The following is a 12603-nucleotide window of genomic DNA, read 5'->3' as shown; positions in this document are numbered from 1 at the left end:
CTGAGCCATGCACAGATGTGAGAGGCATCTGTCTGTGACGTGTCACCTCATTGATCACCAGGGTTGATTTGGATGACCTGGTTGACTCGATGAGTTTCCCGTCCTCACTCACAGCTCCATGCCTGTCCTTGTTACAATAAATCTCCAAGCGCAATAAGCCCACGCAAGAAAAATGCGACTCAGCTATATAATTATAGACCGCACACCCATGAACTCCCAGCTGGGAAATCCTTGCTACGTGCAGTTTCTCCAGGACATGCACTTCTGCTCTGTCTCCTTCCAACCTCTCTCCCTCTGTCTTCCTCTCTCCACTGTCTCCTCCAGCTCCCCTCCTCCTCCTGTCTTGCCTGGAAAACCCACCTCCTCATTTTCGCCCAGCAATTGGCTGTTTGTCTTCTTTATTAGCCAATCAGATGATTAAGGAAAATTCCTCTCCATGTCCTGAAGCTGCATCTCAATGGAAGGGTGCACAAGTAAACCAGGCATGGTGGGTCACACCTTTAATCCCAAACTCTGGAGGCAGAGGCACTCAGATCTGAGTTTAAGAGGCCACCCTAGCCTACATAGTGAGTTCCAGGACAGCCAGATCTGCATAGAAAGACCCTGTCTCGGGGGGTGGGGGGGAGATAAATAGTCACAGAGTGGGGCTGGAGAGATGGCTCAGTGGTTAAGAGCACCCGACTGCTCTTCCAGAGGTCATGAGTTCAATTCCCAGCAACCACATGGTGACTCACAACCATCTGTAAAGAGATCTGATGCCCTCTTCTGGGGTGTCTGAAGACAGCTACAGTGTACTCATATATAATAAATAAATAAATAAATAAATAAATAAATAAATAAATAAACAAACAAATAAATAAATAAATAAATCTTTAAAAAAATAGTCATAGAGTGGAATACTATACATTAAAGCAAATATTACAATTACATGTGGTAGCATGGCTTAATTATAAATACATAACATTAAAGAAAACAAGGCAAAACTAGCATATATCTACAAGAGTCAAAAGGATAAAGAAAAGAAAAAAGTGACTATCAGGATTGGAATATGGGACAGAGGCTTTCTGTTGAGAGAAAGGAGACAGCTGGGTAAGATGGGGTGGGAGCAGGAAGAGTTAGAGACGCATTCTGACTCCTCTTTAAATGGTTATTACATTTTTGAGGACACATGCCATCGAGTGTGTGTGGAGGTCAGAGGACACACACAGAGGAGTGGGTTCTCCTTCTACCCAGCAGTCCCAGGGATCCAGGCAGTGGCTTGAGCAATCTCTGTACCCTAGGGTGGTTTCTTGTTAATGATGTGCGTGTGTCTGAGCTTGGATGTGCCCATGTGAGTGCAGGAACACAGAGGCCAGCAGTGTCGGGTCATCCAGCGCTGCAGTTATGGGTGGCTCTGAGCTGCCTGATGTGTGTGCTCTTAATTGAACTCTGTTTCTCTGTGTGGTGGTTTGAATAGGTGTGGCCCCACAGACTCGTGTGTGAATGCTTGGCCATCAGGAGTGGTACTATTAGGAGGTGTGGCCTTGTTGGAGGAAGTGTGTCACTGTTGGGGCGGGCTTTGAGTTCTCCTACAAATGTTCAAGCTCTGCCCAGTGTGGAACAGAGTTCCTTTTTGCTGCCCGTGGATCAAGATAAAGAACTCTCTGCTCCTCCAGCACCATGGCCTGCACACTGCAATCCTTCCTGCCATGATAGTAGACTAAACCTCTGAAAACCGTAAGGCAGTCCCCGTTAAATGTTGTCATTTATAAGAGTTGCTGTGCTTCATAGCAGTTAATTACAAGTCATCTTTCCCAAGTACTGCCATTTCCTGGTGACTATGCATTAAACATATGCGCCTATGGGGGCCATTCTTACTCAACCACTACATACAGATAACCACATTAACTGTGATTTCCTGAGTGTAGTATTCATGCCATGCCCAGAAAATAGCACCTCACAGTACTTCTTCTCCCTGTCCTACATTTCTCCCTCCTTTTCTGTAATGTTCCCTGAGCTCTGGTGTGTGTGTGTGTAACATTACTATAGGTGTCTCATGGATGGCTGACCACTGCATCTCTTAGAAGATTGTTTGTATAATGAACCTACCTCTAACAGTGTCTCTTATGTCTGACAGGGCTGTAAAGTGAGGGACCACATGGTTCTTCTTCATGACCAAGGGGAAAATGATGATTCACTTTCTTGTCCAACTGCTAAAATACTGGATGATCTGCATAAGCACAAAGATGTCATTGCTGTACCGTTTTTAAAAGATCCAGTTAGGTGAGGAAAAGGAACACTACTTTTCAGCTTTATTCAATGGTTTCCATTTCATGATCCACTGTCCCAAGTGTTTTCCCATATAAATATTGTCAGTCCTGAGATAGTTACAATTTCAGAGCGCTGAACTGAAGGGCTGGGGATATAGCGTGATGTACAACAGCTGCTTATCCTGTACAAGGATCTGGTTTGATCCCAGCATTAGAGGTCCTGTTGCTGTGATGAAACACGGCCAAACCAAGTTGTGGAGGAAAGGGTTTATTTATTTGGCTTACAGTTTCACGTCTTAGCTCATCACTGAAGGAATCAGCACAGGAACTGGGGCAGGCAGGAACCAGCAGGCAGGAGCTGATGGGGAAGCCATGGGATACTGCTTACCAGCTTGTTCTTCATGGCTTGCTCAGGCTGCTGTCTTACAGAACCCAGGACCACCAGCTCAGGGTTGGCTCCGCACCACCAAATCATAATTAAGAAAATGCCCTAAGGGCTTGGCTGCAGCCTGATCTTACAGAGGCATTGTTTTTAAATTGAGGTTCCCTCCTCTCAAATGACTTTAGCTTGTGTTAAGTTGACATAAAAGATCAGAAGAGGAGGTGAGGGTGGAAGGGAAAGAACGTTTCACTGAAATTATGATGCTTTACACCCAAAACAGGTTCATTTGACGGATAAAAATAGAAATACAGGAAGTCCAAGGTGTTAAAAAACTTAATAAAAAGAACTTAGAAACTAAAAATACTGAAATCTTAAATCCAAATTTTGAAATTTTGAGTTTGTTTCCTCCTTTTCTTAACTCCTACCCCAACCCCAACCCCACCTGGTCTCACACTGTCTCCTGGGATTAGGCCTCGGGCCTCAAGCATGCTGAACAGGCCTTCCACTGGTGCAGTGAGCTAGCCCGGTGCCAGGGACTTGTTAAATACTTGACGGGCACAAATGGGTAAGACAGAGCAGCTGGACCACCGTTCTGTAACTTAACTCTTAAATTGCAATCACTTCCATGGTTTTGTACCTGCAACAAGCTGTCAAGCTAGTCCTGGGCTAGAGGACTCTAACTGAGGCTTTCAGAAAGCAAGACCAGTACACCAGCCCTTTTCCACCCACCACCTGGCAGATAGGACTTTTCTATTGCAACTGTGTGCCTCTGATGGGGTGATCTATCTGCCAGAGCAGTTACTAAACATATTAAAGTAAATACTGCCAGCCATGGGAAGAGCAATGTAAGACCAGAGGCAGCTAATCTCTTTGTGTGAGTTTGAGGCCAGCCTAGTCTACAGAGTGAGTTTCAGGATAGCCAGAGCTACAGAGACCACCCACCTCCCCAAAAAAAAGAAAGAAAAAAGTAAATATTTAAGCGATATCCTTATAATCAAGAACTAGTATTAATACTGAGGCCACATGCAAGAACTTGTATTTCTTAAGCTGTAAGAAATATTTGCAATAACAGTAGTCTGCATGTCTGCAAGAGCACTGTTGTGCAGTGCCTAGGGAGGCAGAAAGCGTGTCACATTTCCCTAGAACTGGAGTGGCAGTGGCTGTGAGACAGGGTTAGTGCTAGGAACCAAATCAGGTTTCTCCACAAGAGTAGCCAGTGCTCTAGCCCCGCCTGTAGATTGTTGAGAAATTGATTGTCTTTCTGTAAAAATGTCTTCTTCATTTAAGTGATCCTGGGGTTGGCTCCTGTGATGAGAAGGGCCTGGAATATGAGATTTTACTGGAGCCAAATACACCGTGGGGCTCCAAAACTGGGGAGCTCAATGCTGTGAGTAACTTTTCAATTTAATATACGTATGAAGCTATGGATGACGTTATCTTTGGCAGGCACCTAGTACGTTTAAGTTGGAATTGGACTGACTGCCCAGTCATAATACAGTGGTTTGCTGGGTTATGAAACTGTGAAGAGTAATGAGTAATGTGTTATAGACTTCAGTGAGTTGGTAACTGACAGAGCTTTATGTAAAAACCCTTCAGTCTGTCTGTTATGGACAAACAAAGAATTGAGAATGGAGAAAATGGAAGTGCATACTTTGTTTCTTCTCATTCTATAGTATTTTGATATGAAATGTGTTTCATTTTTCAAAAGCTTCAAAATTGAAAACAGTTAAGGGTGAGCAGAATAGCTTTGATTCCTTGATTCAGGTGATTTTTGTTACCCAAGCCCAGGGCATCTGTTAACACTGCCTTAGATGGGGGAGACAGAATTTGCGTGGGAAAGTGAAGACCTCTGACAGCTACGCTGGTGCTGACTAGCGGTATAGGGCTTGCACGTGCACTGTGTAGGTTATAATAAGTGTAAACATGAAGATTTACAGAAAGAGGATACAGGTGAGAAAGAGGAGCTGCGTGGAGGAGACAGGGACAGGGAGGGGGGACGGGGGGAAGCAGGGAGAGGAGAAAAGGAAGGACAGCTGGGATAAAGGGGAGGCAGGGAGAGGAGAAAAGGGAAAGAGGTTCATCTGCTATCTTATACATGAGTGGGAGAGCACAGGGGAAGCAGGGCGTCTCTCAGAAGACACATTCTCAGCGAGGCAGAAGGGGAGAGGGAGAGAAAAGTGAACTAATGGAGAAAGACGAGAAAGGGAGAGACTGAGGGGAGAGAGGAGACACAGAAGAGAGAACATAGGAGGACAAAGATCAGGAGAGAGCGAGAGGGAGGGAGGGAGGGAGGCACAGTGGTCATTTTGTGCACTGCCGTAAGCAAGCACACAGACAGCTTCCCAGCCACGAGCGCTGAAGACAGGACTGCCCTGGGTAAGGTGTGTTTTCAACACTCAGCAGGGCATAGGAAGAGTAAGAGAGAGATGGAGGGGAGAAGGGGAGAGAGACAGGACAGAGAGAGAGAAAAGGAGAGAGGAAGAATGGGAGACGTGGGAAGGCAAGAGGCCAGTGAGGAGAGACAGTGAGAGGGGCCACACCTAGAAGGGCAGAAGTATGGCCTCCATTTTATACATAACTGTCAGAGCGCACTAGAGGAGCAGGATTGTTCTCAGGCAAAATGCATTCCCGCTGGTCCCAGGGCAGAAGGAGAGGGGGTGGGGAGAGAATGAGAACAGAGAGGAAAGCATGGTAGGAGAGACAGGCTCAAGAGGATGGAGAAAGAACAGAGACAGGAAACAGGAAGATGAGAGGTGAGGTAGAGAGGGACAGCAGAAAAGGAGGAGAGGAAGCATGAAGAGGACTGAGTGGAGAGACAGGAGACACAGCAGAAAGAAGGGAGAGGGCGAGAAGAAGAGAGGAGAGGCTGTTGAAGGGGACGGTGAGGAGATAGCAGGGGCAGTAGACAGAGGGCAAAGTGAGACCTCACACACGGATGTAAGCACACAGACAGCTCCAGGAAAAGCAGGAGGTCTCAGGAAGACACACGCTCAGCCCTCAACACGGTGCTGCCATTCCCAGCTTCGTGCCCCACAAACAGCCATGTAATACATGCACTACATACATGTATGCAATACACATATGTGTAAGTTCTGCGTCTACAATAAAGCGTGCAGTATTTGTCTTTCTAAGCTTGACTGAGTTCACTTAGCATAGCGCTTTCCTTCCCTTTGCAGCCATTCTCCTGCAGTCTCCTGCAGGTGCCATTCTCCCCAGGGCTCCACTCAGTCCCAGTGTGTGTGTGTGCCATGTTTTATTTGGCCACTCCCTTGGTGATAAGCACCCAGTCTGGATGTGCCCTGGCTTCTCTGACTAGTAAGCAATGAGCATGAGTAGGTGACGGTCTTGTAACTCGTGGACTCGGAGCCGCTGGGATGTGGACACAGCTCATGCTGAGTCATCGTGTGGCAGCACGAGCTTCAGTCTGTTGACGAAAGAACCTTGGTACTGAGTCCCATAGTGGCTGCACACGTGTGGGCTCCTTCTGCAGCCTCGTGTCTGCAGCCTCGCTGGCTGGCGTTGGTGTTTGTCCTCCTGATGCTAGGCAGGGATTTTTAAAGACTGACTCATTAGACTAAGATATCACCTTCAGCCTAAGTTTTGAATGAGTTAAACCTGAACTGTAACTTGTAATCATGTGAGGGTAAGGAGCCGCCATGCAAGGTTGCTAACCTGCTGTTCTTCTCCTTGTAGTTTTTGTCACTGAAAAACTGGACTCTGCAGTTGGTAAGTGGGCCGCTAGGTTCAGCGTCTGTGGACTCTTGCTTCTGCGTTGAAGTTCCATAATGCAATCATAGCATCTGATTTTACAAACTGGTTAAGTGTCTGTCTTCTGGGTGGCCTTTCCAGTTTTGCTTGTATAAAGAAAATGCCATAGATTATTTAAGAAAAACGCACACCCTGTGGTGGTGACTTAGGCCTGTAGTCCCACAATTTGGAAGGCCGAGGCAAGATTCTGGTTAGAAGACTTAAAGAAAAGATGGCTGCTTGCCACCACTGTTGGGGTGCCCTTGAAGCCAGAAGAGGCGGGCGTTATCAGAACCGCCAGCCATTGTGATCCACCTGAGGCCTGAGATGTGAACTGTAGTCCTTTGCAAGGGCAGCAAATGTCCTTGTTCACTGAGCCATCGCTCAAGGCCCTGGTTTAAAAACTTAAAAATCACCGCTAAGTCACTTTTAGGGGCTGTGATATGGCATAACAGTTAAGGGTGCTTGCCCCAAGCCTGAAGACCTGGGGTAATCCTTGGAACCCACAAGGTGGAGGGGAGAACAGACTCCTGGACGTTTTCTCTGAGCTCTTCTTACCTGTGTCCACATACTAAACAATGAAGCATATAAATCATATAAATGTGACTAAATCACATTTGAGTCTAATAATAAGTTCCTGGGGGGGGCATTTTGTTTTTTTGTTGTTGTTGTTTTGTTTTGTTTTGCTATTTGACTTCTCAGACAATTTCTTGTTGCCCAGGCTGGCCTGGAATCAGAACATGACTCTGAACCCAATCTTCCTGCCTCTATGTTCTCAGTGCCGGGATGGATCACTGGCATGTATAATTGGATTGTGTGTGTTTGTTCATTTTTCTGAGGCATAGAGGCACTGTGTAGAACAGGGTAGCCTCAAGCTTACCATACTTCTGTTTTGGCCTCCCAAGTGTTGACATTACCAGAGCCAGTACTTTATTAGTCCATTTTTAAGTATTTATTGTCCTTTGTCTGTGTGTCTGTGCACATGCATGTCTGAGTGCCCACAGAGGCCAGAGGACTTGACCCTGAGGAGTCAGTTATGGGTAGTTGTAAGCGATGGTCCTGCTGCGGGTTCAGGGAACCCACTGGTGGCCTTCAGGAGAGTAATGCACATGTGAAACTGCAGCGCCATGTCCCTAGCCCCACTTCATAGTTCTTACTGGGTAAGTGTGTTCTGAAGAGCTGCCTGTGACAGTACTGTGGAATTTGAAAGAGATGAGTCTTTCTCTACACTTAGAAACAGCAGTCGTTGTTCTCAGAGGAGGAAGAGTACACCACCGGGTCTGAGGTCACTGAAGATGAAGTCGGTGATGAAGAAGAAATTTCCAAGAAACAAAGTAATTAAAATCAACCCTCACTATATGGAGAGTTATATTCTAAATCTTTTAATGCAAACATGGGGGATTGGCTTTTTATGTCTGATAAGATTACACAAGAAAAAGGAACGAGAAGGAAGATCCATTAGTATCCCCTAACGCAGGCTGGCATGGTGGCTCACTAGGAAAAGACGCATGCTGCCTGCCGAGCCCTGCCTGGAACCCACGTGGTAGTGGAAGCCATCTTCTCCCAGGCTCACACTGGCTTCCACATGTGCGTGCGTGTGTCCACACAAGCACAGAGAAGTCGAATAGACCGATGCTCTGTGTAGAGTCTGTACTCTGGGGGTGGGGTAGGGGGTGGTTTAGAGTTGAGAAAGCTTGCTGCTCTTCTAGAAGACCCATGCTTGAGTTCCAGTACCCACATCAAGTGACTTACAACTTCTGGTCTTCATCCACTAAATTGTAATACTAACTAGTGGTCTCTATGAATACATTTCTCAGTTAAGAAAGATCCTATCAGGGTTGGGGATTTAGCTCAGTGGTAGAGCGCTTGCCTAGCAAGCACAAGGCCCTGGGTTCAGTCCCCAGCTCCAAAAGAAAAAAGAAAAAGAAAAAAAAAAAAAAAGAAAGATCCTATCTGGTCTGCATTCTAGGTTTTTGTAGTGAATGAATGTTGTAATGTAGCAAATGCTTTTTTACTTTAAGATCATACAGACTTTTTCCCTTTATAATGTCAGTCTGATATTGATTGACTTTTCAAGTGTTAAACTGCATTTGTTAAAGAGATATTATGTTTATGTTTCATACCATTTGACATGCTAATAAATTACTAAGAAATTTTTGTTGATGTCCATTGGAATGTTTTCAGCACTCAGGAATTTTTTTTGAGTTTTGATATCACATATACATAACTTCCTGAATGAAAAAGTGTATCATTTACTCTTTTGGTAGGGGTAGGAGAGGGAGTAGGAGAAGGGGTAGGAGAAGGGGTAGGAGATGGGGTAGGAGAGGGGGTTGGAGATGGGGTAGGAGAGGGGGTAGGAGATGGGGTAGGAGAGGGGGTAGGAGAGGGGGTAGGAGAGGGGGCATAGAGGTCTCAGGCTCCTCAGCAGTGTTTGTCACTGAGCAGCCCCCCAGCCCAGACATCTCTTTTCTATAATTGCATGTTCAGACTTTCTCTCACAAGTCATGATAAAAATCAGCAATGACACGGTTTGGCCCTGGAGTTTTCTGCATAGGTGGTTTTAAATTATAAATTTGATTTCTTTATTGTCATGTTGCTCAAGTTTTCAATATTTTATGTGTTTTGTTAATGCATATTGTTGAAGAAATTGTATCCATCTCTCCTAAGTCATTGGCACCAAGTGCTCGTCCTTTTGCATCTGAAGGACAGGTGATGCTGCCGTCTCTGGTTGTCATATTAGATTTGTCTTCTTTCCTTGGTTAGCTTAGAGTTTTACTACTAACGATTTGAAAGATCCAGACCTGCATGTCCTAGATTTCTCTATAGTTTGTTTTACATTTGCTCTCACAGTATGCCCTTCTGTGGAATTGCTTGGAACTGAGTTTGTTTGTTTGTCTGTCTGTCTGGTCGGCTGGCTTTATAAACACAAAATGAGTTTATTAGGATGGTTCCCACTGATCTTGAATCAGAGTGCTTTCAGGGCTTCTTTCTCCTGCAGGAGAATCCTCCTGTAGGAGCCACACTCAAGGTTGCTGGTTGTGCATGGGTAAGGGGCATCTCTATCCCAGAGGTAGGAATTTAGGCTCTGTAGCAGGTGCCTGTCTTGTGTTTCGTCTCTCCTGTTGAGGGGTGAGGGCGAGTCTTTTCAAAAGCCATGTTCTCTCTGGGACGTCATCACTGCCAGAAAGGTATTTTTTTAATTCTTAAAGTAGAAGCTTAGGTCACTGGTGTGGATGAACGGGAAGGACGTTTACTGTCCCGCTGCTTCAGACAGGGTCTCTTGTAGCCCCAGTGGCCTTGGCCTTCCATCCTCTCTGCAGTTACAGCCTCTCTGCAGTGTCCAACCAGACTGTTAGTTTCTTCTTCTAAAGTATGCTGGGGATATTTAAAATGTTTTACCCCAAGTACTACTGCTATACACTTGACAAATTTTGACCTTTTTTTTTTCATAAATACACATACATATACAGGGGTTAGAATTTGTGTGTGTGTGTGTGTGTGTGTGTGTGTGTGTGTGTCTGTGTGTGTTGCTTTAAGACAGGGTCTCATATGTCCCCAGCTAGTTTATAATTTACTGTATAGTCAATGCCCTTAAACTTGTGATCCTCCTTTTCTACCTCCTTTGTGCATGGTAGCCAAGCATCCTACCACCTGAGCTATATCCTAAGCCTGTGTTGTTGTTTTCCTTTTTGAGATGGGGCCTTGTATGTCATGTTTGCTGGCCTGTACTTGAAATGTAAGCCTAAGGCAGTCTCCCCTCAGCCACCAACGTACTAGATAGGTGTGCACCACCATGCCCCGCTTGGCTTATAGTCAGTCAGGTGTTTTCTAACTTTCCTCATCAGTCATTACTTACAAGGATGTCGTTTCCTCACCAGCCATTACTTACAAGGATGTTGTCTGATTTCCAAACTTGCAGGTTTTCCAGATACCACAGGTTTGGTCATTTCTAATGTTCTGTGTTCACACTCACTGATTCTTCTGCTAGTTCCAAATGTCTCCTGAGCTTACATAGAGAGACTCCATGTTAGTTATGCTTTCTGCTTTCTGCCCCTCACTTTGTGTTTATTAAAGAGTACTTTTCTTATAAATAAAGACTAACTAATCCTTGGATGATACTGCCCACATTCAGGGTGGGTCTTCCCTCCCCAGTGAAGCCTCTTTAGACGTATTGTCACAGACACACAGGCAGAGGAGTGTGTGGCCTCAGTCACTGTGTCCACAGTCAAGTTGACAAGGAGGATTAGCTGTCACAACCAAGAGTCCCAACAGTTTCCAGTCAGATACCAGGGCTCACTCCTTAGTGTCTCCTTGCTTCCTAAGTTCTCCATAGACTTTTAGCTGTTTTTCCAGATCCAAGTGTCAGTGCCCTCTGACACTTTAACCCAGTGATCTGAAGCTTGAGGCATGTGCAAGGATGAGTTAGTTCAGTTGGAGTCAGAGAAATCCCTGTCATCTGACCAGCAATAGTTCTTTCTTGCAAGCAGAGGTGGCCTACTGAGGGGACAGGGCTTCTCACACTGGCATAGTTTGACACTCAGCTAAGTATGTAGAGCTCTGCTCACACTTCCTTATAATGGCAGCTCTATAAGCTGCGTTGTGTCCCTGGGCAGGTCCAGGTTGGGTTCTTCCCTGTGGGTCCCTCTTTAGATAAGAGGACCCAACATTCTTATCCCACAAAGTTCTCTGGTATAAATTGCCTAACTCTGTGCCTGGCTTTGATTATTTTGATAATATTTTGTTTTCATATCAGTAACTTAGAAGGCATTGCCCTGCCCTGTTCCATACCTTTACCCTATGTCCTCTTATGCCGTCAAGCCATGTATACCTCTTGATGTATTATTATCTTGCCTTTTCCTCCTGTGGTATTCTCGGGATCATTATGTGTGCATCTTATCTAACAAGGTTTCCATGTGCAGTAGTGACAGGTTCGTCCTTGTTTCACGACAGAGCCAGTGTGGAGGTAGTAGACAGAGGTCTGTTCAGGAGAGCCAGCCAGTGCATTCTCCTTGCCTTTATACTTTGTTCTTAGAGTACTGTCCCGTCCCCAGCAGATTCCACTTCTCTCTTGACCAGAATGGACTCAGGATATTGACTTCAGAGGCCACATTCAGAATATAATTTGTCCCATCCTGCTTCCCAAACCATCCCTGCCTTACCTCCTTCCCAAACAAAATTCATTTGAAGGCGTTTGTGTGCGTACATCGATGCTCTGTCCCTTATTCTCAAATCACATTTTTTCTAAGTTGATTCCACTGTCAAATTAGATAAATAAATATGTAATTTCACTGACATTTTAAGTTAGCACTCAAAGCCGTGGGCTTGCTTACTCTGCCTTCATTGTTCAAAGCTTCTGATCAAGTACAAAGAAGAGGTAAGATTGGAATGAGCCCTGTGTGGCAACTTCAGTCTGACTCCTGTGTCGACTTTGCAGGCCCTCATCCTCTCTCTTCTCAGAAATGGAATTGGTTAAGTGTCTGTTTTATTGAGAAATAGCAGTGGCGTTGGCAGGGAATGAGACTCTTGTTCCTAATATTGTCCTTTGTTTATCAGGGAAAAAGGAGAAGCCAAAGAAATTTACTAAGCCACCAAAAAAGCAACTGTCCTCACCCTGTTCTCAAAAGAAAGAGAAGACACTGGAGAAGGTGACTCTTTGGTTTTTAGTCCTTAAGATGTAAACAAGCAAGTGCAGTCAAGGCAAATGCAGTAATGAGTAACATGGTGGTGCCAGCAGTGTTAGTAGCTGAGACTCCAGACGAAAAGAAAGGCATGAAACAAAGTATAGGCACGGTTCACCACCCTCCGTGTTAAGAGATTTCCTCCCTTGGGCATGAACCATGTACGTGTAGAGCTGCACAAGCAACTGGTAAGTGATTGTTCCCAAGAGCTTGACATGGAAAGGACTTGTACAGACACCGCATTGTGTGCGCTGCTTACCCTTCTCACCTTGTAACCAGCATTCGTAAACAGTAAAGACACCCTTAAACTGAAGTTAATTGTTTTATTACCTATAAAATCCACTTCTATTTTCCTGTGTCATAGAAGAGATAAAATGTCAGAACTGATAGAGCAGTAGTAGCTGCAGGTGACTGAAGAGAATCCCTGAGTTCCGAAATGTATTAAAGGCCAGTTCTCCGGTCCTCATGGGGCTGGAGAGATGGTGAAACACTGCACTGGTGCTTTCCAGAGGACCAAGGTTCAGTGGCACATGGCAGCTCAGAGCTG

General features: G+C 45.3%; 1 protein-coding gene across 10 annotated transcripts in view; it reads left to right on the top strand.

Moving 5' to 3' along the window:
• Window positions 1-12603, top strand: part of Sanbr (SANT and BTB domain regulator of CSR) — a 69474-nt gene that overhangs the window by 31405 nt on the left and 25466 nt on the right. For all 10 annotated transcript variants that reach the window (XM_063273270.1, XM_063273269.1, NM_001100971.1 and 7 more), the window contains 5 exons: window positions 2117-2262; window positions 3919-4018; window positions 6325-6357; window positions 7613-7712; window positions 11932-12023. In XM_063273270.1, coding sequence (XP_063129340.1) covers window positions 2117-2262; window positions 3919-4018; window positions 6325-6357; window positions 7613-7712; window positions 11932-12023 — 471 coding nt within the window. The remainder of the gene's footprint in view (window positions 1-2116; window positions 2263-3918; window positions 4019-6324; window positions 6358-7612; window positions 7713-11931; window positions 12024-12603) is intronic.

Source organism: Rattus norvegicus, chromosome 14 (genome assembly GCF_036323735.1).
Source record: "Rattus norvegicus strain BN/NHsdMcwi chromosome 14, GRCr8, whole genome shotgun sequence".
NCBI classification, from domain to species: Eukaryota; Metazoa; Chordata; class Mammalia; order Rodentia; family Muridae; genus Rattus; species Rattus norvegicus.
The sequence above is the reverse complement of the archived record's forward strand: the minus strand, read 5'-3'. Positions and strand labels throughout refer to the sequence as shown.